Source organism: Podarcis cretensis, assembly GCF_951804945.1.
Source record: "Podarcis cretensis genome assembly, chromosome: 2".
In the NCBI taxonomy this organism is placed as follows: Eukaryota; Metazoa; Chordata; class Lepidosauria; order Squamata; family Lacertidae; genus Podarcis; species Podarcis cretensis.
In genome coordinates, this window is record NC_137171.1 from 36,949,326 (window position 1) to 36,971,780 (window position 22,455).

General features: G+C 44.1%; 1 protein-coding gene across 1 annotated transcript in view; it reads left to right on the plus strand.

The window, feature by feature from the left end:
* The window catches only part of MGAT5B (alpha-1,6-mannosylglycoprotein 6-beta-N-acetylglucosaminyltransferase B), a 174,201-nt gene that overhangs the window by 73,548 nt on the left and 78,198 nt on the right, over window positions 1-22,455 (plus strand). The window contains exon 4 of the mRNA XM_079965995.1: window positions 21,222-21,334. Coding sequence (XP_079822121.1) covers window positions 21,222-21,334 — 113 coding nt within the window. The remainder of the gene's footprint in view (window positions 1-21,221; window positions 21,335-22,455) is intronic.

Below are 22,455 nucleotides of genomic sequence, written 5' to 3' on the forward strand. Positions count from 1 at the left end.
ATGGTTAGTTTCTGATGACTGTGCAATTGTTAACAATGGAAACAACATTTTTTAAAGAACAAAAAAGTTGGGCACTGTCATGGAACAAAGTTAATATCCAAAGTAATTAACACCACAATCATCTAGTAACAAACAAACAAACTCCCTCCCCTCTCTTTCTCGCTCATTATCCACTTCAAAGTATTTTGTGTATTCAGACAATAAATTTCCCTTGCATACTTAGGCTGTGAACAAACAGTGGCTCCAATCTGAAGAAAGTTAGTTGGGCTGAAGTGACCTCAATAAAATTAATGGGTCTTTCTTTTTTCACAACTATCCTGTCATACTCAATTTCACTGGAATTTAAATGAAGCAAAAACCTTTCCAGGTGGGAGGTCAACAGGCCAGTGGCAGACTTTGGGCTCTCAAATTTTAGCCTGTGAAATGCTAAAATATGGCACCCCCTGTCTCTTATGCTCCACTCTACATTGTTGTTGCAGCGCCCCCTGCAGCTCTGGTACCTGATACTGCTGAACTGGCCATGCTACCCTAAAACTGCCTCTGAATAGGCTTTCAGAGACTTAGAGGTGATACTCATGCTAATTTCGTGTCTTCCCAAGGTCTCAGGTGAAACAGATTTTGCAGGTTTTTGTAGCTCTTCAAGCCTCACTCTGGAATAACTCAAACCAGCCAGGATGACAACACAATCCTGTGCAAGTCGAATAAGACGTAAACCCCACTGGAATCATTCCCTGGTAAAAGTGTATGGAATTGCTCCTGAATGTGCATATTACATGCAGAATATCAAATGCTCTTGCTGTCGGCTATAGAATATAGGTTAGGAATGACTGAAGGTCAAATATTAATACAATCAATCATCAAATAGATATTAAATAGCATGCATAGTCTATCAAATATTGGAAGTCAAAATTGACTTCAGGCGTTGAGACATTGAATATTTAGCAGATATTGGACATCAATAACGTATGAGAAGGTTTTATGAAGTTAATGCATTTTGGTTGTAACACACACACACACACACACACACACACACAGGGAAAGTGCTGAAAATTGTGTTGCTGTATGATACAATACAGCACCATTGAGAGCTCCAAAGGTGCTAAGCTGCTTTTTATCTGGACTATGCAGCTGAAATCGATTGTGGTGCCCAGTCTTGCTCCTTCCCAATTATCTTATTTTCTTTTCCCTGCATGGGTTGTAGTACAGAGAGATATCTGCACACCATTACTTCTTCTAAGCCCCAATAAGAAGCAAAGGACTTAATAAGCCCCTGGTCATTGGCTTCATTCCAGTTCAATGGTCCAAGCCTGCTTTTGAAAGAGAGTGCTGCCAATTTCCTCTATAATGCAGCAGCAATCTGCTTTGAAGTTAAGCTTTGATTAAGTTAGTAGCAAATAACTGGGTGGCAGAGTATTCAGTTGACTGCAGTTTTGCTTTGGCAATGTCATGCAACATCACGTGTTGGACGTCACGATGTCGTGCTTGTGATGTCATGATGTTGTGTGATATCAGGGCGCTGTGCATGTGACGTCAGCCCTCTCAGTTATGAGTGCAAGCCAGCACCAATGCTCCCTGGCATGCTTTTTGTCTTCTTCTAATCTTGAAAGGGAAACAGACATTCAGGCCACCAGAAATGTTATGACCTGTAAATGGGTTATGTGAGTTATCTATATGAGAAGTCTAAGCTAGCTCTGGATAATTGTTTAGGGCACTTCATACAGTGGTAGGGGGACGCAGGTGGTGCTGTGGGTTAAACCACAGAGCCTAGGACTTGCCGATCAGAAGGTTGGCGGTTTGAATCCCTGCTATGGGGTGAGCTCCCGTTGCTCGGTCCCTGCTCCTGCCAACTTAGCAGTTCAAAAGCACGTCAAAGTGCAAGTAGATAAATAGGTACCGCTCCGGCGGGAAGGTAAATGACGTTTCTGTGTGCTGCTCTGGTTTGCCAGAAGTGGTGTAGTCATGCTGGCCACATGACCCAGAAGCTGTACGCTGGCTCCCTCAGCCAATAAAGCGAGATGAGTGCCGCAACCCCAGAGTTGGTCACGACTGGAACTAATGGTCAGGGGTCCCTTTACCCTTTTATACAGTGGTAGAGAGACAAATGAAGTGGCACATTCAAATTCACAGATCACGTAGATTTGTGGAAAAATAGGGTGTTTATCTCCTTCTCTAAACTCAGATGCACTTGACCAAATAGTAACAATAATAATCTTGAAGTAAATGCAGGCATTTGAAACCTCTGGATTTATTAGTTAAATGGTTTTCAGTTGATTTGAAACAAGATCTCCCTAGCTGTTTGCTTTGTTATGAAGGCATTACAGAACGGTTATGAACATTTTTTAAATTCTCAATGATGTAAGGGACTATTAGGGCGCAAGGCCCAGAAACAGATGGGGCTGGATGCTGTTGGCAGGATTTTCAATTTATTGATCAACTGCTCGAGTGGGTGAACGGATGTTTGTTTGCTTGTTTGCAAAATTTGTATACTGCTTTTCAGTTGGGTCTCTGAAAGTGGGGTGCAGAGCCAGTCAAATAAAATTAATTAAAATCCATGACCACGTTTAAACAGCAAAAATCAATATATAAGACATTGAAACAACTGAGAACAGCAAAAAAAGAAGTGGCAGACAACAAAGCCTTACTCCCAAATGCTGTTTGTGTGTAAGGATGGAATGTGAATGTGTAAGAACAGCTGCTTGATATTCCCAAGTCATGGGTTCAGGATCCAATGGGATCTAGCCTGCTGCCTATGATGGCTATCTAGGGAGAGCAGCTCCTTACCTACATGCTATGGATACACCTGTATGATGGAGAGACTGCAAAGTGGATAAGGAATCCAGGGTATTCTTCCGGTCTCTGCTGACAAATAGTTTCACTGAATTTGGCACTTGTCCCAGAACTCGGATGTCTTTGTTTTCTTTGTTACCTTTTTATCCTAGATAACTGGAGCTCAGGGTAAGGAGAGACGAATATGCCAACTTTGGTTTTCCTCAGTTTCTCATTTTTCCAATCTTAAATTCATTTCTCCATGTTTCTGCAGCAATCTTCAGTTCTTTTTAAAATAACTCACCATGAAAATTCAGCAGCAATTTAGTGTGAATTTCTCTGAAGAAGCTCACTTTGGTATATAGTTGTGACTAATGTACCCAGTGCTCCCCCCCCCAGGGGGGTACTCAAGGGTAAGGAAAACTACATGAAGGTCTTCTATAGCTGGTATATAACTGAAACTGAAACTTTATACTGTGATTTTACGTTAAGAAAGCATTTCTGTTGTTAAAAACCAATAAAGATGTATTGGATGGGGGGGAAGGGTACACATTACTGGCACCTCTTTTTGTTATTGTTTAAAAGTGTGGCGTTTACTGTAACAACTTCATGGTGAGTACCAGCACCTATTTTTCTAGAAGAAAAGCACTGAACGTACCTTAATATTTTTGTATATTATCTTCACCAATATATGCAGTTATGTGCACACTTTCCCCTGATAAACACCTTTTTTTGAACACATTGGTTTTGTTTGAGAACTGCATCCTAAAATCTGAAATGCAAAGGTGGCTGTGTTTCAGTTCACATATTAGTTTGAGATGTCTGAATTAGATAGTTTCTCATTCAAATATACTGCCCCCCTCCCATTTTATCCTCACTTCAACCCTGTAAAGTAGGTTAGGTTAGGAGATGTTGACTGGACCAAGGTCACCCAAAGAGCTTCTTGACTGAGTGGAAATTTGACAGTTGCATTCATGGCCTATTATGCCCGTCACAATGTAATAACAAGTAGTAATGTCTTGTCACCAGAGCAGAAACCACTGCACCTGCTACCACAATGCTCCCTTCAGTGGCGGAGCTTCATGCTCCAGCACTGAGGGGCGGAGAGCAGGCGGGGGCAGGGCTGGAGCGTGTCCTGGGGGCGTGGCACGCCTTCTAAGGGGGCGTGGCACCTAGAGCGGGTGGGAGGGGCAGCCATGATGGCACCCCACTGGGATCGTGCTGCCGGGGGCAGTGCGCCCCCCCCATTCCTCTTCCTCCGCCAGTGGCTTAAGTTAGCTTAATTGAACCCTGCTGTAGGAGAGAAAGGCCACGTCTGTGCTGCCTAGACAAAATGGCTGCTTAGTGTTTCTAAAACAGTGGTACCGCAGGTTAAGTACTTAATTTGTTCCGGAGGCTTGTTCTTAACCTAAAACTGTTCTTAACCTGAAGCACCACTTTAGCTAATGGGGCCTCCTGCTGCCGCCGCGCCGCTGGAGCCCGATTTCTGTTCTCATCCTGAAGCAAAGTTCTTAACCTGAAGCACTATTTCTGGGTTAGCGGAGTTTGTAACCTGAAGCGTATGTAATCTGAAGTGTATGTAACTGTACTGCTTGGGATAAATGCAGATACACTAGTTACTTATAAGCCAGAAGAAAAGAAGAAGAACTGACCCCTTCATTCCCTGAGAGCAGGCTGATTACCGGTAATTCTAGGCCAGGAGTGCTTTAGGGAAGTGCCTTCAGCACAGGATGAATCTTTCTGCTCACCTGAACAACGCTCAGTTAAGTGGTGATAGCTAAAGGAATATCTGTTTGGACAGATAGTTCTCCCTGTTCTCCTCTCTCATCTGCCCTTGGTAATTAATGCCCAGTCTTGGCAGTGTTGATCCCAAATTGGCAAATAGCTAAGCCCTTGTGCTTTCCTATAGGAAACATTCCAGCTCTGAACAGAGAGAGAGAGAGAGAGAGAGAGAGAGAGAAGGCAGTCTTCCCATGATGGGGCTTTGTGTCAGACACTGCCCATCCTGAGGAAATGCTGTCAATGTCCTTTAATGTCAAGAGAGAAGCGCCCTGTCTTTTTAGCCCAGTAATTAAGTCTTAGGACCAGCTCTGCAAATTAATGTAATGCCTGAGCCAAAGTGGAATAGTCAAATTCTCTTGTAGTTCCTTTTGTCTAAATTGCTTGTTCTGCCAATGCATTCCTCTTTCTGTGTTTAAGGTACTTCATTGGCAAACATTCTAGTCTGGTATGATGCAATTTAAAAGCAAGAGCAACCCTGAGTGCCTACATGTTCTATAAAAAGCTGTAGTGAGGAGGCTGACAGTCAGGAACGATGGGAGCTGCAGTCCAATCATCACTGGACAGCACCACATCCCCCACCTGCACTCTATAAACGTTGCTGGCCAGAGTAGAAGTGGGGCCTGGGAAGTTGGAATGACTCCATTCCGAAAGGAAGAGGAGAACCCACCCACAGTCTACCCTCTTAAGCCATTAGGAGGGACTCTCTGCCTTTGGAGTGGGGGGGGGGGATAGGATATAAGTGGCTGGTGGCAAATACCAAGAAAAACCTAGAGGAAGTCCCAATGTGCATTAACCCATGTAAAAGAGGGTGGGGCAAGTGTCAAAGTCCTGTAGACAACTGGTTCATGACCAGGGAGGGAGGGGTCATGAACCCAACCTTCTGATTCCCAGAACCAGAACTCTGCCATTACACAGAGTGCCAGGTTTCCAGGGACAATAATTGCCAGGTGGTGCAAAGCTACTATCCTGAATTGAATTCATACCTAGTTCCTGCTTTGAGTTTCTGGTCAAGGCATCCTAGTGACTTGGAGTTGCAGTGGTTGGAACTGATCTCCACTTCAGGACTAGATGGAGAAATGTTCAGGTCTTTCCTAGGCTTTGCCAGTCGAGCTCATTTGCTCTTTCAGTGTGTAGGAGAATACAGTGGTACCTTGGGTTACAGGTGCTTCAGGTTACAGATGCTTCAGGTTACAGACTCCACTAACCCAGAAATAGTACCTCGGGTTAAGAACTTTGCTTCAGGATAAGAACAGAAACCGCAAAGTGGCGTGGTGGCAGCAGGCGGCCCCATTAGCTAAAGTGGTGCTCCAGGTTAAGAACAGTTTCAGGTTAAGAACGGACCTCCAGAACGAAGTAAGTTCTTGACCCAAGGTACCACTGTATTGCTGTTTTCTTGGTAGGCTGGGTGATCTGAGCTTATGACATATTCCATCCTTGCTGTGATTTAACTTTTCTTTCACCTCTCTCGTTCTCCGGAACCAGGAGAACTGAGACTGGCAAGCACTTTTTAATTCTTCAGATGTTTAGGTGCAAGCAGATGCAATAAAAAGGTGTTAATTTCAAGGCAAACCTCATTTGAGGTTTCTAATTAATAGCACTGGCATGTTGTTTTCTTGTTCGGGGCTCCTGGAACACACCATCTGCAGCACCACTTTTATCCAAATTGTTTTTTTTTGAAGAAGTCTCTGCTACTTAAACGCAGATCCCAAATCAAATTAGAACAGCTCGCTTTCAACACCCCTTCATGAAGAAGAATGAGAATGGAACCTCTAGGTGTTCTGTAGAGTGCCTGGGCAATCCATCACTTCGCTCAGATGCAGCTACTTCTTCCTGGGTGGAAACATGACAGCAATCCCCAGGCAGCAGCAGCAACAGGGCACAGCAGGGGCTTCTGGGCCACTGAGTGGTGAAGAATGGCTGCTGTTGCATCAAAATGAGGAGAGGGAGCTGGAGTAGAGACAGCATGTCCCCGTTCATTCATTATCCATGCTGAAATCACGACAGGATGTCAGGGGTAGTTGGCAGCGGACTACAATGACTTCAGAAGCTGCCGACAGTGCTAGAGTTTGGCCCCGACAAAGATTCCCAAATAGATGCATCTGTTGGTGCGTGGCTAGAGACGCCACATTGTTTCCTTGGTCCTGTGCCTTTAACAGCATAAAATTGCAAGGGAAGCTTTTCTTGGCATGGAGATAAAGCGAAGAATAATGCTTAGTTCACTTGTTTAATTTCTGCAGGTCAGACACAGGAGAAGAGCTGCATATAAAAGGGAAAGTGGTGATCCTGTGCTTGCCATGTTCATGGGAGAATTGGTAATTGTGTGGGGTTTTTTGTAAAACGTATGGAGGCATTTCAGGGCAGGGGGATGAACCATGACATATGAAGGAAATGGGGATTTACTTCTTAGCCCCCACTACAGTTCCAGTGAAGAATGGGGGCCCCACAGGTGTAATTTGCAATGGGAGAGAAGTTTTTGTTGTCACTGGCCTCTTTCAAGGTTCTGCAGCTCCTTGAAAGCTCTGAGCACAGGTCTCTATTATAGTGGTACCTCGGGTTACATACGCTTCAGGTTACAGACTCCGCTAACCCAGAAATAGTACCTCGGGTTAAGAACTTTGCTTCAGGATGAGAACAGAAATAGTGCTCCGGCGGCACGGCGGCAGCAGGAGGCCCCATTAGCTAAAGTGGTGCTTCAGGTTAAGAACAGTTTCAGGTTAAGAATGGACCTCCGGAACGAATTAACCCAAGGTACCACTGTAGTCTGTTGCTGTTGTTTTGTTTTATTTTTTAAAATGACAAAGTAATATACTTCTCTGTACCTGAGAAGTTCTCTGAGTCCAGCCTTATTTGATTCCCAAACTGACAACCAAATTTGGCTATTCTAGGTGGTTATCAGAGATGATGATGATGCTTTGATACACATTATAGTCACTTAGGGCTCATCCACACCCCGGTTGTCCCATGTCTGTTGTCTGTTTTTAATTTTTTGAAATGTTGGTCACATAAACTGCACACCTTATATTAGGATCATGACTGCTTCATATTTTATTTTCCCCACACAGCAATTAATATCAGTATGACAGAGGAATGAGTGTGTGATTTTGCTGTGGCATATGAAGTGCCATTCTCCCATGAGTACACATCTCAGGAGCCGATGAGTCTCCATGAGTGAGATGTTTAAGTGTGGAACTTCCCTTTGTAGTGTTAAAAGTTAAAGTGAATTGCATTCAAGAGTTTTAAGTCAAGTACCATATAGTTTAATTGATGGGTGGACCGGAGCCACATAGAGATTTTCTGCTTCCATGGAACTGCACTGACATTATTGATTCCCAGCCTAGATTATGTCCCAAAGTAGGTTATACTTCACAATATCTGAACATTATTCATCAATCATGCACACGATGCAAAAGTATATGCATAAATCCTCACATATAAAAATCTTCATTCTCCAAACATCCATGGCAGAGATATTGCTTCTATTTCCACTTTACATATTGCAGCATGCCACCTCAATCTCTGAGCGGTGCGAGATTCCAGGGGTTCCAGATGCTTAGCCAGGGTTCAATTTCCTTCAGAATGAGGGACAGCAGAGACTGTGGTGTCTTTATGATATATGGTGTATTTACACACATATATACAACCTGAGCCTAGGAGGGACAGTTTGCAGCAAGACCCCCAAGTGGGGTCTTGTTTCTCCCATAGTCACAGCCTTGGATTCAAACAGGACTTGGGCATGGTTCTGTCTCCTTGGCTTCCCAACCTACTTCTTCTAGCTCACATAACTCAACTCTGCCCTTTGTCTTTCTAACTATAAGTGAGTTGAGGGAGGGCCCCCCCATCTATTTGTCTTCTGGCACAGAGCCACTTTGTTACCTTAGTGTCCCATACTTAAAGGGCCATTACCTCATCCAAAGCTAGTCAGGCTATCCCAGAAATTGAATCAGTACTGGATGCAGGAATCAGAAGGGGGCTCAGGCATACAGCCTACCCTCCCAAACCCTCCCAAAGCATAACAATATGTAGCAGTAGGCCTGAGAACAGTGCAACTTTTCAGTGGCCAGATTCAATTAATGAGTTGTGCTAGTGGAAGCCCGCATATGGATTTTTTTTCACTAGCACAGCAGGGTTTGTTTGTGTCTCCTCCTCCTCCTCCTGCATGCCCCCCCCCCCAAATGGCTCTGCATGCATTGGGGGAGCCCAGATGGAGGAGAGGGGAAATTGTTCTGTCTGGCAAGCTGAAATGCTCGTGCTGACAGAAAGATCTCCTTAAGAGTACATTGAGTTCCACCCTGAGAAACCTCTGGGTAAGGCCAAATCTCAGTTCATTGATCCACAACAGTTTTTATGAGATGCACTATTGTTTCATGTTAAAAATAATTTGGGGCTTCATCTTGAAAATTATTGCGGGATTGTCGTTTTTTCATACTTATGATGGTTCCTTAATTTCCCACTAAACCTCACTTTCTCCTTCCTTCCTTCCTTCCTTCCTTCCTTCCTTCCTTCCTTCCTTCCTTCCTTTTCCCTGAGAGCTAATTCCTCAGCATTTCTTCCCCTTTGTTCTTTTCTGGCACTAAATTTCAATGCACTGGAGAGTCCATTTATCATGGGAAGCTTCTCTCTGCATTAACATTTGGGGGCAAACTGTTGACTGCGGACATTTGGAGCCAAGGGCTGTCATACTATCTCAGACCATTTACCGATGAAAGCCATGGCACAGGAAGTTTTCTGCACAACCAGAAATGCTGAGAGCAAAGTATGCTGGGGGAGATGGGACAAGTGTGCCAGACTTGGGCTTCTTTTTCCTATGGCTGGTTATTCTGCAAGGAAAATAAATGGAAGGCGCCTTCTTCTTTTTAAATGTGCCTCTTATGTGAAATAGGAGAGTTAAGCTTATTCGTGGTTGTTTCTGTGCTGGAACAGCTTTTACAAAGATAAGGTTACAGAATTCCTGGCATTTGGGAATAGAGATGAGAAGGCCTGAGAGAAAACCAGAAAAATGAGGATGGGGGTTGCAGAAAAATGGGGGGCGGGGTCTCCCCACCACATTTTCTGGTTTCCCCCCAAACCTTCACATCTCTAAACCAGGAATGGTGAAGCTGTGGTCCTCCAGCTGGTGATAGACTCCAGTTCTCACTGAAGAATGGTCAATGGTCAAGGAAGATGGGAGGTTTTGGTCCAAGAACATCTGAAAGGTCAGAGGTTCCCCATCCCTGATGGTCTAGGCCCATGGTTCCCAACGTGGGGCACACGTCCCACTGGAGAGCAATTTGATTCTTAAGGGGGGGGCAATTTGAAAACGAGTTATTAACAGTGAGTGGCCTTTCAGGCTTCCTCCACGTGAATAGAGTTCATTTTTTGAAGAAAAAGTATTATACGTCATGGGAGGGAGGGCATCAAGTCCTATAGCCATGCCAAGTCTCAAATTCAGGCCCCGCCCTTACAAGAAAAGTTAAAAAATATTCATGGTGCATGTGACGTGGGTGGACTTCTGTCCAGCATGTTATGTGCTGCAATTAATTGTGAGAAGAGTACTTTCCACCCAGAAAGCTCCCTACAGGGAATAATAATAGGAATGACTTTGTCTAGTCTGGAGAAAAAAATGAGCAACAGGTGGACAGGCAGGCAAGTATGGGCACTGAAATCAACTCAAGGAACAAGTTGCTCAGACTCAGGAGCCAGAGCAGAGTTTCCACCAGAAAGATGCCTATTGGCTCTCTTGTGTCACCTGACAAGAGCTGAACTAGAAGCAACATCAAACACTGCTTTGAAACCACTCTTCACTGCCTGGTTAGGAAGGCAATTGATGCACCTTATATAAAGAGACATTTGAGACCCATGAATGAATGATACTTTATAATAGTTCAATTCCAACACATCCCTCACATTCTGTCTTTAAAAATACCTATTTTCTACCATTTGTATTTGTCACACATTGAAGTCACTGCTTTTGACAGCGAGCTGCTAAGAATACCAGATTACACTGAGAATGTATTTAGAGTTTGTGCTGTGGAGACAATGCACAAAGCAGTAAGAGATTCATCTTTTAGTAATGCCCATTTTGTAAGAGGCAATAAAGATACAGCATCCGGTAAAGAGATAAACATGCTATAACTAAGCCAGAGTGGCAAAATTGGAGACAAGAGACAAAGCGGGAATGGGGAATTAAATTAATGTGTGCACTTTTAAAAAAAAAAAAAGATATAAAAAAAAGAGTCAACTCCCAGTCACCTCATACTGAAAATGAGCTGCCTTGGGGAAAGATATATCTTACAGGGAGTTTTTGAAGGATGATAAATACTGTAGTCAGTCTATTATAAACTGCAGTGTGAGCTGAATCTTAATCAAGACACAGAAATATAAATCTAAAAATAATAAAGGGAAAATCAATATTGATGCTCAGGAATAAAAGTACTATATTTTTGTTAGTAAACGTGTTTAAGGTCCCAGGGAAAAAATTATTTGAGAGAACCTACAGTAATTTACTTTAATTTCAATAGCTGGCAAGCTCCCAGAACGTTTGGGTGGAATTTATACCATTGCCACAAAACAAGCTTATATATAAACAAACAGCATTTATTACTTCACTGCTGGTAGCCTACCGAGGCACCAGAAAAATGTGCTAGCAGACTGGGAATGCACCAATGACAGCATTTCTGTGAACTCTACTTAATATTATGGTATCATTTGATTATTAGGAAAACTCAGTACAACCTACATACAGGGACTGTATAGTTATAAATCTCTCTCTCTCTCTCTCTCTCTCTCTCTCTCTCTCTCTCTCTCTCTCACACACACACACACACACACACAAAATCAATTACATTAATAATAATAATTTATTCTTTTTCCAATAAAAGATTCTCAAAGCAACTTACAAAGATGTAAAATACAAAAATGCCATAAAAAAAACGGAGAACAAGGAACAATAATCCCAGGGTCATGGGTTTGGGACTAGATGACCTGTGGCATCCCTTTCAGCTCTACGATTTTATACATAGTGCCAAAAGTGTTCCTCCACCAACAGCACAACAAGGAGGCTTTTCCACTAGGGCTACTGGGACACAGCCCTCCCAATAAGAATGTTAGGCAATTTTTAACCACCCACCCCAAAAACCCCACCCTCAAAGCCACATACTCTTTCCTGTTCCTCACACATTTTACACTTCCATGAACTGAAAGAGGCTTGTAGAGACATTTCTGTCAAACTCTGGTTCTCTGGCCAATCAGCTCTCCACAGAACAGGGCTTAAAAGCAGCCACTCTTAATATTCAAAAGTCTGCTGAGAGATTTATGGGGAGGGATTTCTTTGCCGTAGTCATACTCTTGGACTAAGTGTGTGACTTAATTTCTAAACGAGATGTATGGAGTGAAAATCATATCAGAAAATCACACTTGGTCCCTCTTATAGGAAAGCTCTTTCCTGGTTGTCTCCCTCTTCTATCTCTGACCACTCTTCATCATCCCACCACCAATCTCCTGGCTCTGAGTTTTCTTCCCTCGAGGGTTCCCCAGCTGGTTCTTCCCACCATTCTGTTGGCTATTTGCAGATTAGTTGCACTGCAGAAAGCATGCTGGGGAGACCATACATTACAAGGAATGCAAAAGTAACTATTGCTAGGTTTTAATAACAAAAACAAAAACTCTTTTTACAATATATCAATAAGCATGACCCATCCAACAGGGTACTGAGAGCACTACATGCTGCCCTTTATATACCATACCCAACAGCTTAATTACCACAACTTAACAGCACCTGCTATACTGCTTCACAGCTGTAAAACTAGGTCACGTTATTTGCTCTGGCCCTTAAAGACATACACATCTTGTGGAACAATAACGAAACCTAAAATTTAACGAGACCATTCAACACATTCCTCTATGTCCAACGGCTCCATGGCATCAGGTTTCCCCATCCTCGTTCTGTTGACCAGTTTTGTTTTGAAGGGGAAATATCTGGGACAGCATTTAAGCCTTTTCCACCACTACCACCTGAATAGAAATTTGCCCTGAAGTGTGCTCATTTTAAAATGTGCTTAACATGGCATGTAACTTGGCCCTTGGTATAAGATCAGGTTAAATTCCAACAAGCATGTATGTCCCCTGCCTACGTGGCCCCCTTATCTGCTCCCCCCATATGCCCCCCATTAAACAATTTGAAAGGGTTGAATAGGTTCTGAAATTGAAACTCGCTCTATATTGTGTTCAGTCATTTGTCTTAAAATATCACTTTTCGATAGTTATGTAACAAAAATGCAAAGAGGCATGACAGAGACTATCTGTGCCATTATCTTACTCCGATATAGCTTACGGGAGTGTAATATTCCATGAGCCTTCTTGGGCTCAAACTCTGAAGTCTGTTTCCACAGAAACATCCATAGCACATTTCACAGAAATTCTTGCGGAACAGCTAATGTGACACAACGTCCTCATTTGGAAGAAATGAAAGGAGCATTTGAGAGTGCGATAGCCAAACACTCATTTCTAAGTTAATACTTTTTGATAAAAGAGCAGCTGACAGTTAATGGAACTGGTAAAAACTCTCTGTGAGTAATAGACCCAATTGCCATCTGTAGTAAAATACAGCCTTTTATTTGAGCTGTGGCAATTTTGTACCAGCTGGGAATCTTGACCATTAGGCCTCATTAGAAGTATAGCCCATTTTCCAGCTAAAAAGTCCCCCCAGAAGCCAATTCTGATTTCATCTGAATTAGCACTGATCATCAGAATACTAATAGGAAAGTTCATCTCCACTTAACTAGCTTGTTCAAGTGGCTTGCAGCGGAATACAAAGTCCTCATAATTTTCAAGAGTTTATCCCTTCAAGAATGGAAGAGAAAAACAAAACAAATAGAAGACTGAACTGCAATAAGATTGGCGGCTTTTGGTGGCCCCACTGCAAGAAGGGGCTTCTAGTGGCCAGCTGCTCTACACAGCAGCTTATTCTTGCAGATGTTTGACTGGCCTCTTTTCCTATAACTGTCCAAATCTCTCAAAGCCAAACATTTAGCACTGTGCCTGTGGAAGAAAAGGAACATGTTTCAAATAGGCATGTGAGCAGTGGGTTTTGTGGAGTGTACAGAACAATCCTAACAAGGGGCTGAGGAGAGATGCAGAAAAGCAGATTCACCGTCACATTCAGGGCCCTGTCAGCTCAACCTGGCCAGAAGGTGGGGGACAGGTTTGTTTGGGTGGTTTCCACTATATTCCTGCTGTGGAATCACTCCCCCTGCACACACACCTGGATCAAATGCTGTCAGCACCCTGCAACAGTCTGTTTTGGGGGCTTTCCACTGATTACTGCAAGTGGTTGTTTATTACCCACCTGCGTAAAAAAAAAAAAAAAACCGGCCACACTCCTCTTTGCTTGCAGAAGGTGACAGAGAGGTGTTCCATTGCACACACCTTCAACATGGAAGGGGGGGGGTACAATTGCTGCCTTACTCTTAAGTATGCATGCATACCCTCCAACATTTCTTCGATGAAAATAGGGATGTCCCATTCCATAATGAAAATTTAACTATTTATACCCCACACACCTTACTGGGTTGCCCCAGCCACTCTGGGCAGTTTCCAACACATATAAAAACATAATAAAACATTAAACGTTAAAATAATGTTATACAGGATTGCCTTCAGATGGCTCGGGGGTTGGATATGCAGCTTTAGAATGAGCAGGGCTTTCACACTAAAGAGATTGGGGTTGTTGTTTCACATGGCCCTTTTCTTGGGCCATGTTGTGCAGCATCCCATGTTATTTGAATTTGTTTCTTAACTGATGGACTGGCAGAATGTTAATAATACTAATAATTTACAGCAAAACCCTCTACATATCTCAGCTTTAAATTCCTTTGGGTTTGATGGGGCTAACACCTAGGCAAATGGGCAAAGAACTGCATCTTTAATTGCTTGCCAGATATAATTTACACCTTTCATAATCTTCCCTTGGAACAGCTCTAATATCCCAGTAGAGTCTTGCCCCATGATTTTAAATAGATTGGTGTCTTTTTTTAAAAGTTCAGGATATGTAGTCGTCCCTCCCCCCCTTGGTAGCATGAGGGGCCAATGCTGGGAGTCATAAACCATCTTGAAAGGGGGGGGGGGATGTGGATCGGTTACTGCCAGAGTGTGGCCTTTAAATCAAGAGCCGGAGCCAGGAAGGTTCATAAAACCAGAGGCAGGATTTTTTTTTTAGCCTTGAGAATTGAGGTACTTTAAATTCCAGCCTTCAGGTTCAGTGATCTGTTCAAGAACAAACATAACGCTTAAATAGAAGGGACCTGAAATCAGGACACATTTTCCTGCTGAGTTAACCCAGGACAGCCCTCCTAAAGTTTTGCTCATTTATAATGACATTTTCCTGTATTTTAACAATCCAGAAAGAGAAAAGGCTTACAATCATAATGCTGCGGGAGACAGGAATTTGCTGCAATATTCACCTTCAGATACATCAATAGGAGTAGCAAAAGTAATACATTTTAATAGAAAGTCTCAACAACATAACCTTGATTTCATTCTAATTGCCCTGTTGACCTGTTTCTCATGTATCAGGCTTCCCCAGCTTAGTACCCTAAATTGGACTACAATTCTTGCCAGCCCCAGCCAGAGTGGCCATGGATCAGGAATGGTGGGAACTGTAGCCAAGAACACCTGGAGGCGATCACTTTAGAGAAGGCTGCCATGCATCTGGTCTAAGGTCTTCCCCTTGCTAAACAAATGTAGATCAAGTTTAGTCCCAGCGTTTTACCCACTACAGCTCACTGCATAATGGCCTGTGTTGGGAAAGAAACAGGGTGTGTGTGACCCCAACTGTTCTCTTTGACTGAGTATCTCTCTTTGCCTGGAAGCCAAAGGCAGCCCTAAAATCAACATCTCAGTCCATCCTCCACGACCCTTCTCTAGGAGACACTTGTGAGCTGGTTTTCAAGGGAAGAGGGCCAATTCAGTTGTGGTACCACCACCACCTGGTCTATGGAAAGCTCTCCATAGCAAGGTCCAGCTTAAGACCTTCCTCTTAACACATTTGATGGGAAAGGGTTGGTTGATACCACCACCATGCTAATTGGTTATCCTTGATTACCTTGGGGAGGTGGCATGACCATTATTGGGGAGGTGGTATGGTTTTAGTGTATCATGGAAACTGCTGCTGTGTTTTTAATTTTTGTATATTTCAATTGCTGTAAGATGTTGTCAGGGGCTCAGGAGCAGAAGCACAAGGAAGAGGGGAGATGGAGAGCGAAGGGGAAGAATCTGAGGGCAGCGTAGGAGAAGATGACAGTGGCCCGAGAGATTCCATGAGCCTCTCCAGCGAATCGGAAGATTCACAGAAGGGGGCGCCGGTGGCCAGGGCAAGGGGGGTCCCAAGGGGGACACTCCAGAAGCAAGGGGCCAGCGGGGAATCCCAGAGCAGCAGTTGGAGATCAGGACCAGCTTCCCCACCTGAGCATAGTGGGGGGGAAGAGTCCCAGGTATCGGGGGTAGCGTCTCCCCCAGCAGGGAGAGAAGAGGAGTCAGGGCTGACCACGCCTCCATCGGAGAGTCAGGCAACGGAGGGGAGGTCAGGTCCAGCTAGCATCCCGGAAGAGGGAAGCAGTGACAGAAGCAGTGTAACGGTCAGGAGGAAGGTCACTGGGTTGGCGCGAGAGCCAAGTTCAAAAGTACAGGTGCGCAGGGCAGCAGAGAACGAGGATTGGGAACCGGGTCCTAAAGCCCGCCGGAGACAGGGGGAGGAGTCAGGGGACTCACCGTCAGAAGAGTCCAGAAAGGGGAATGCCCCAGCGGACAGGAGGACCCAGAGGAGAAGAGAGCAGAGGAAGAGGTGGAGCAGGGCTAGAATCTTAAACTGGTGTCAGGGGGGAGGAGATTCAGACGGAACTTCGGCGGTCTAGGGTTTAAGACGTAGAGCTGCGCGCTACGGCTTTGGAATGGAAACTGAACTTCAATAAAGACTTTTGTATATAACGACGACCTGGTGTTGGTCCTCTGTGAGCTGGGACCTTGGACAGCTCTGACAGATGTGATAATCTATTCAACCAAAATGTAGCACTAACAGAAGCAAGCACAAGGATTCCCACTGGCATAACAAAAATCTCCACCCCCTACTCCACCTTGGGACCCCCAGATCAGATTTAGGAGGGGAAAGGAGAGGGGTAGAAGGTTCATTTGCACTGCAAAAATCCTTGTGTTGATGGAACCTTAGAGATGGCCGAATACAATCCTTATACCTACATATCAAATGTGAAGAGAAACAGGCCAGAACAATAGGATGGGTGGCAATGCAGAGGACTGTTGTTTGTTTGTCAGAGAACAGGTCTCTTTTTCAAGTCTAGTTTTAGGAGAGGGGCCCATAATAAGAGAACGCAGGGGTCCAGAAACTGCCTATCAACAGTAAACTGAACAAGCACAGAGCTCACAGTCTTCCCCATTGTGGTGAGATGTATTGAATTATTATTTAAAATATAGAACTTACACACCCACACACACCCCAAATGCATCTTTTTGGTGATGCATCCGTGGTCACCCTGGCCTGGCAAAATTCAGCATTTGACACTGCATCAGAAAAGGCAAAGGCAAAGTGAAAATTTCCTATTATTTTCACTGAGGTTTCATAAGCAACCTGAACACACACTTGGATCACACATTTGGAATCACAACTATGCTTTCTAAAAAAAATGCATCTGCCTCATGGGAGATGGCTTGAAACATTTCTGAATGCAACTCAGCTCCTTCTGCACTCAGGACAGCTGCGATCAACATATCAATTGAAGGGCAAGGGCTGCAGAGTAATAGAGTTTTGAATTGCATTATTGCCCCGCCCCAACCCTTTAGATTCTTCAGATAATAAGTGCAAGCCATTCAGTTGTCTTTGTCCTCTTTGTTCCTGAGAACAAAATGGACCCCCTGCTCTGCCTTCAGTAATGTAGGACTGGAGAAAGGAGAAGAGTAGCCTGCAGCTTCTGCTCCTGGGTGTAAGATGGACTCCATTATTACTAATAATTTAGCACACAACACAATCCACAAAGTGCTTTGCAATTGCTCAGCACTTTCCCCGTCAAAGCCACTCTCTGAAGTAGCCAATTACTGGCCCTGCTTCCACAAATGGAGGAGCGAAAAACTGTGAGGTAGCTATTTGCCCAGGGAAACAATAGTTGAGTTGTTGTGGTTTCTTTAAAATCCTTATTTCCATAGTGCGAGGCTGGCATTTTAGACACCGGACCACACTGGCTCCTTATACTTACTCTGACGATAACAAGCACAACTTCAAGCCCATCCACCTCCATCCACACCACTGCACTAACCTTTCCCTGGTGTGTTATGTGATTTATGCAGGACCCCATTCTGTCCACAAGCATAAGACTCTGATTTTAATGAGGTGCTCTATAGAAAGGAGATGGCCAGCCTTTCAGCATTCGAGCCGATTTACCTTTGGGAGTTGTGCAGGTGGTGCTTTTCAGGTCCCTACAGCTTTGCATCAAAGTTCCCTCATCTGCACAATTGTTAATGGTACAGGAACCCTAAAGTTTACAGTCTGGCCATCCTTCCTATAGAGGATGAGTCTTCTTCCTGGTGGCCTAAGCATTTCTAATGCAAAAAGGCTCATGCAACAGATGTCTTTCCCTTTAATGATTGACTCGTTCAGCCCATTCTTTAAACCAAAGGAACTGCATAGCATGCATGTAGCAAAAGCAACATACTGAAACGCTTTGGTGATTTAGAACGATGGAGAGGCAGAAAAGTCTTTCCAGCAGGAAAGCTGCAGGCAAAACTGAGATTGGGAAGAAATTAGATTCAGATTGCACATAAAAGCAAACCTACCTAATTCGCCCTTTCTGGAACGGTACCAGAACCAAAACACAGTCATTCTTTGAAATTCACATTTCTCCAAAGGGTTGAAAATGTGAGTCCTATTTCTGGGCTGGTAAAGAATGGAGTTGTTAAGCACTTGATTGAATTTTTAAGAAAACCCTACAGCTCACATATGCATTGCTGAATAGGCTCCATCCCATCATTTCAGAATGACTGACAGTGCAGCTCTGTGTGCATCTACTCAGAACTAAGTCCATTTGAGACCAGTAGGACTTCTAGAGCTGAAGCCTTAATTATACAAATTAACAATTATCTTATTCTCCTCCTTCCCAGAGTTGCGGCCATCATAGAGCAGCAGCTAGCTGTTGTTATCTGAGATTACATGAGTTTTTAAAAAAATGGTTGGTTTCTTGACAGCTAGAACATCTTCTTTGTGGAGATTGCTCAGTCATTACATTTGCCAAGATCGGTGTGCTATTTATTCAAAGATTAGATCTACTCTGGCAACACTGAAATGCAGAGCAGAAATGTCACCTGGCTGCTCTTTAATTATGAAGGAAGCATCCCCCCCTATTCACCCGCTGAGAAGGATAGATGTTGTTAAGTTCTCAAAGTATTCTTTTGTGCTGTTTAAACACTAAAAAGGCCCGTGCCACCTGAAAAGACCAACAAATATATTGCAGCATGAGTTTTGTCAGCCAAAGCCACTTTAGCAGAGGCAAAATAATACTTCTCTTTTTGTAAGGGAAGCCAAGAGACCGAGTAATGCAAGGGACAGCAGAAGGAGGTGAACTGAGCACGAATGAATGCAAGACCTAGCAAAACCATAAGATCGTGTTTATTGTGACCCACTCCCAACCGGTTGTGCTTGTAAGCCCCTGAAGAGGCCAATTGTGTGCTGTACAAAGCCAACCAAGATCTCTAAACCTACTAAAGGACATCTTGGATATAATACAAGCTCTAGAAATCTCCATCTCCCACTCTGCTCTTTGGTGCTTTTCTTTTTTAAATCTGGATTTATTTTCAGGTGGAATGAAGGAGATTTGGTAGTCTTTTTATTCATTTTTCGGCATTTTGCCTTAAGCAAGACTCCAAACTCCCAATAACCTTTGGAATGAATCAAGGACAGGCTGTTTGCTCAGGTTTCCAGTGAGATACTAGTGTGACTGCTTTCTTCCCTGCGAGGTGTAAGAATCTGAATGTCATCATTGTACGAGAACAGGGATTGGGAACCTCAGGCCACAGGGGCCAATTGCAGCTTTCTGGGCCTTTCTGTCTGATCGTTGGAACTCTCCTCATCCTATACCCCCTACCCAGCCCCACACCCTCTCCTGAGGCCACATCCTTGATGGGCCCTCCTTTGCCCCCTCCCCGAGTGCTTTTGCCTGGCTGGAGTATGTCCTTGAACTCAGATAATGCTTCATGCTTGCCTGGCTGTTGGAACTAGCCTACTGTACAAAGCTAACATTGACACCAATCGCTCCACCTACTTTTTGCCTCTGGCCTCGCCCACTACTGGCATGTGTGACTCCCGAAAGGTTGCCCAGATAGCAATGTGACCCACAGCCTGATAAATGTTTCCATATCCCTGCAGTAGAATGAGGTAGTGGAAGCTATGCTGGCCCCTTCTTTATAGCAATGGCTCTTTGCCAATTGATTATACCAGTAGTGGATCTGTCCAAGCTTCCTCCATGCAGATGCCTTTTGATACTGCCGCAAATGGTTGTGGGTTGTTGTTTTTTGGCAGTTTAAAAACTTGGCAGGTGTAATTTCACTCCTTAGTTTATATTCCTAAAATGACTAAGAAACTCTTGGCAAGGTAATGTCCTTGGAAGTTAAAGTAAGGTTGGTGGTTTTTAATTACAAAAATCATAATGCAAGAGCTTCAGTTCCCAGACAGAAGACATGCCTACACTAGTTGTCTTTTATAGCTGAGTTTATATACATGGCATCTGTAATGCACATCCGACCTGCTGAACCTACGCTGTAAGAAAAAGCTTCAATTTCAGAGAGAGTCAACTCTCCTTAACCTTTTTGGGGGGATGGGGGTGGCGCAAGTGGGGCCATTTCATACATTACAGAGGCAAACAGGGGTTTTAGTTATTTAAATATCATCATCACCACCACTGATTTATTAATTGCTTTCTAAACAATCTCAAACTGATTTACTTAGAATATAATTGAAAACTGTTAAAAACACCCAAAAAACAACTGTATTTAAAACAAAACCCTACCAAGTGGACACTCATGGGAAAGACCCACTGGGAAAACCTATAGGAACAAAAATGTCTCCACATGTTTGTGGAAAGGGCAGATAGTGGGTGCCTGTCATAATTTGACAGGAATCCTATTTTATAGATCGGGGCAGCCACACTGAAAGCTCTGCTCTAAGTTACTGTGCAGCAAGCTTCTGAGATCTCTGGTACTTGCAAGAGAAACATTCCCACGGACCACAGCAATCTACTGGGTGTATAAGGGCCTCCAATAGAGCCCCCTCAAGGGAGCTTCAAAGATGATAACACATTACACAACAGCCCTTATAGAAGATCAGATCAGATTCCAGAAAGGGGGCACGTGTGTGTGTGTGTGTGTGTGTGTGTTTCAGTCTTTGCCTTTGGCACAGTTCTGCTGTTCCCTCAGTTTAAGGCTCTTGTTGCAGATGCTTTGAGGAAGTGCTGTGGGAGTTTTTGTCCATCATTCTCTCCCATGACATCCCTCTTGCTGCCAGAATGGCTGTCTTTGGCGATTGGCTCTGCAATTTCAAAGCACTGTTGTTTTGGGACAGAGGGACCTCTTCCTTCTTTCTGACAAGTCTGGATGCCTGACAAGAATGAATCAAAGTTTATATCTCTTTTTCACGTACTCTTCAGGTACCATCCAGCAGTTGGCTTGATGGAGAGGATCCAGGCGATTGCTCAGAACGTCTCGGACATTGCAATGAAGGTGGATCAGATTCTTCGCAACAGCCTCCTAAACGGAAAATGTAAGAAAACCAGCAGGCTCACCAAAAAAGATGATCCGAGAGTGTGACATCTGCTTATATATTTTTATCGAAATGTTACTGGGTGCCATTGTATGCATGTACTCACATACATGTGTACAAGTTACAGTTTGTTTCACTTAGACCAGGGGGAATTAGCAATCTGGCAAGAAACCAGGGCTTAGAATTGAGGAATATTTGATTTATTACAAGAGAGAGAAATATTGATCGCTATGCAGGCCATTACATTCAATTGGACTAGCAATGTGTGGGTTAAATGAAAGGAGAGGATAGCTGGGACAACAGAGATAGCAGGGTAAAGGTAAAGGTAAAGGTAAAGGGACCCCTGACCATTAGGTCCAATCGTAGCCGACTCTGGGGTTGCAGCGCTCATCTCGCTCTATAGGCCGAGGGAGCCTGTATACAGCTTCCGGGGCATGTGGCCAGCATGACTACGCCGCTTCTGGAGAACCAGAGCAGTGCACGGAAATGCCATTTACCTTCCCACTGGAGCGGCACCTACTTGCACTTTGATGTGCTTTCGAACTGCTAGGTTGGCAGGAGCAGGGACCAAACAACGGGAGCTCACCCCGTCACAGGGATTCGAACCGCCCACCTTCTGATCGGCAAGTCCTGGGCTCTGTGGTTTAACCCACACCAAATCCAGTGAAGGAAAGGGCAATAGAAGCCAAGCAGACATGCAGTGAAGTTAGCCAGTTTGATGCTGGAGGTTAGAATTAAACAGGGTTGGCTGGGAGAAGCCTGGCTCTTGGCAGAATGAGGGCAATAGAAATATAGAAGTAAGAGCCGGAAAAGAAAAATAGAATGTGGATAGTGTATGAGAAAAGAGGGAGGGAGAGAAAAAAGTTTCTTTGGTGGGAGATGCTTGTGGAACTACTTGGGTGGTCAGTTGTGGGAAGCGGGGGGCTAGCAGAGCAGTACAAGGTTTCCCCAAGCAGAGGCTGCATGTTCCTTTAGGTCCCTAACTAAACATATGGCATAATTGCAGAAATGGAAATGAGGTGTGGGACACTGGGAAGGAGATGATAGGAAGAGGAGTGAAGCTGATGTAGGGATGGGGCAATCAGGAGTGGAACAGTCTAGTCCAGGCGTAGGCAAACTCG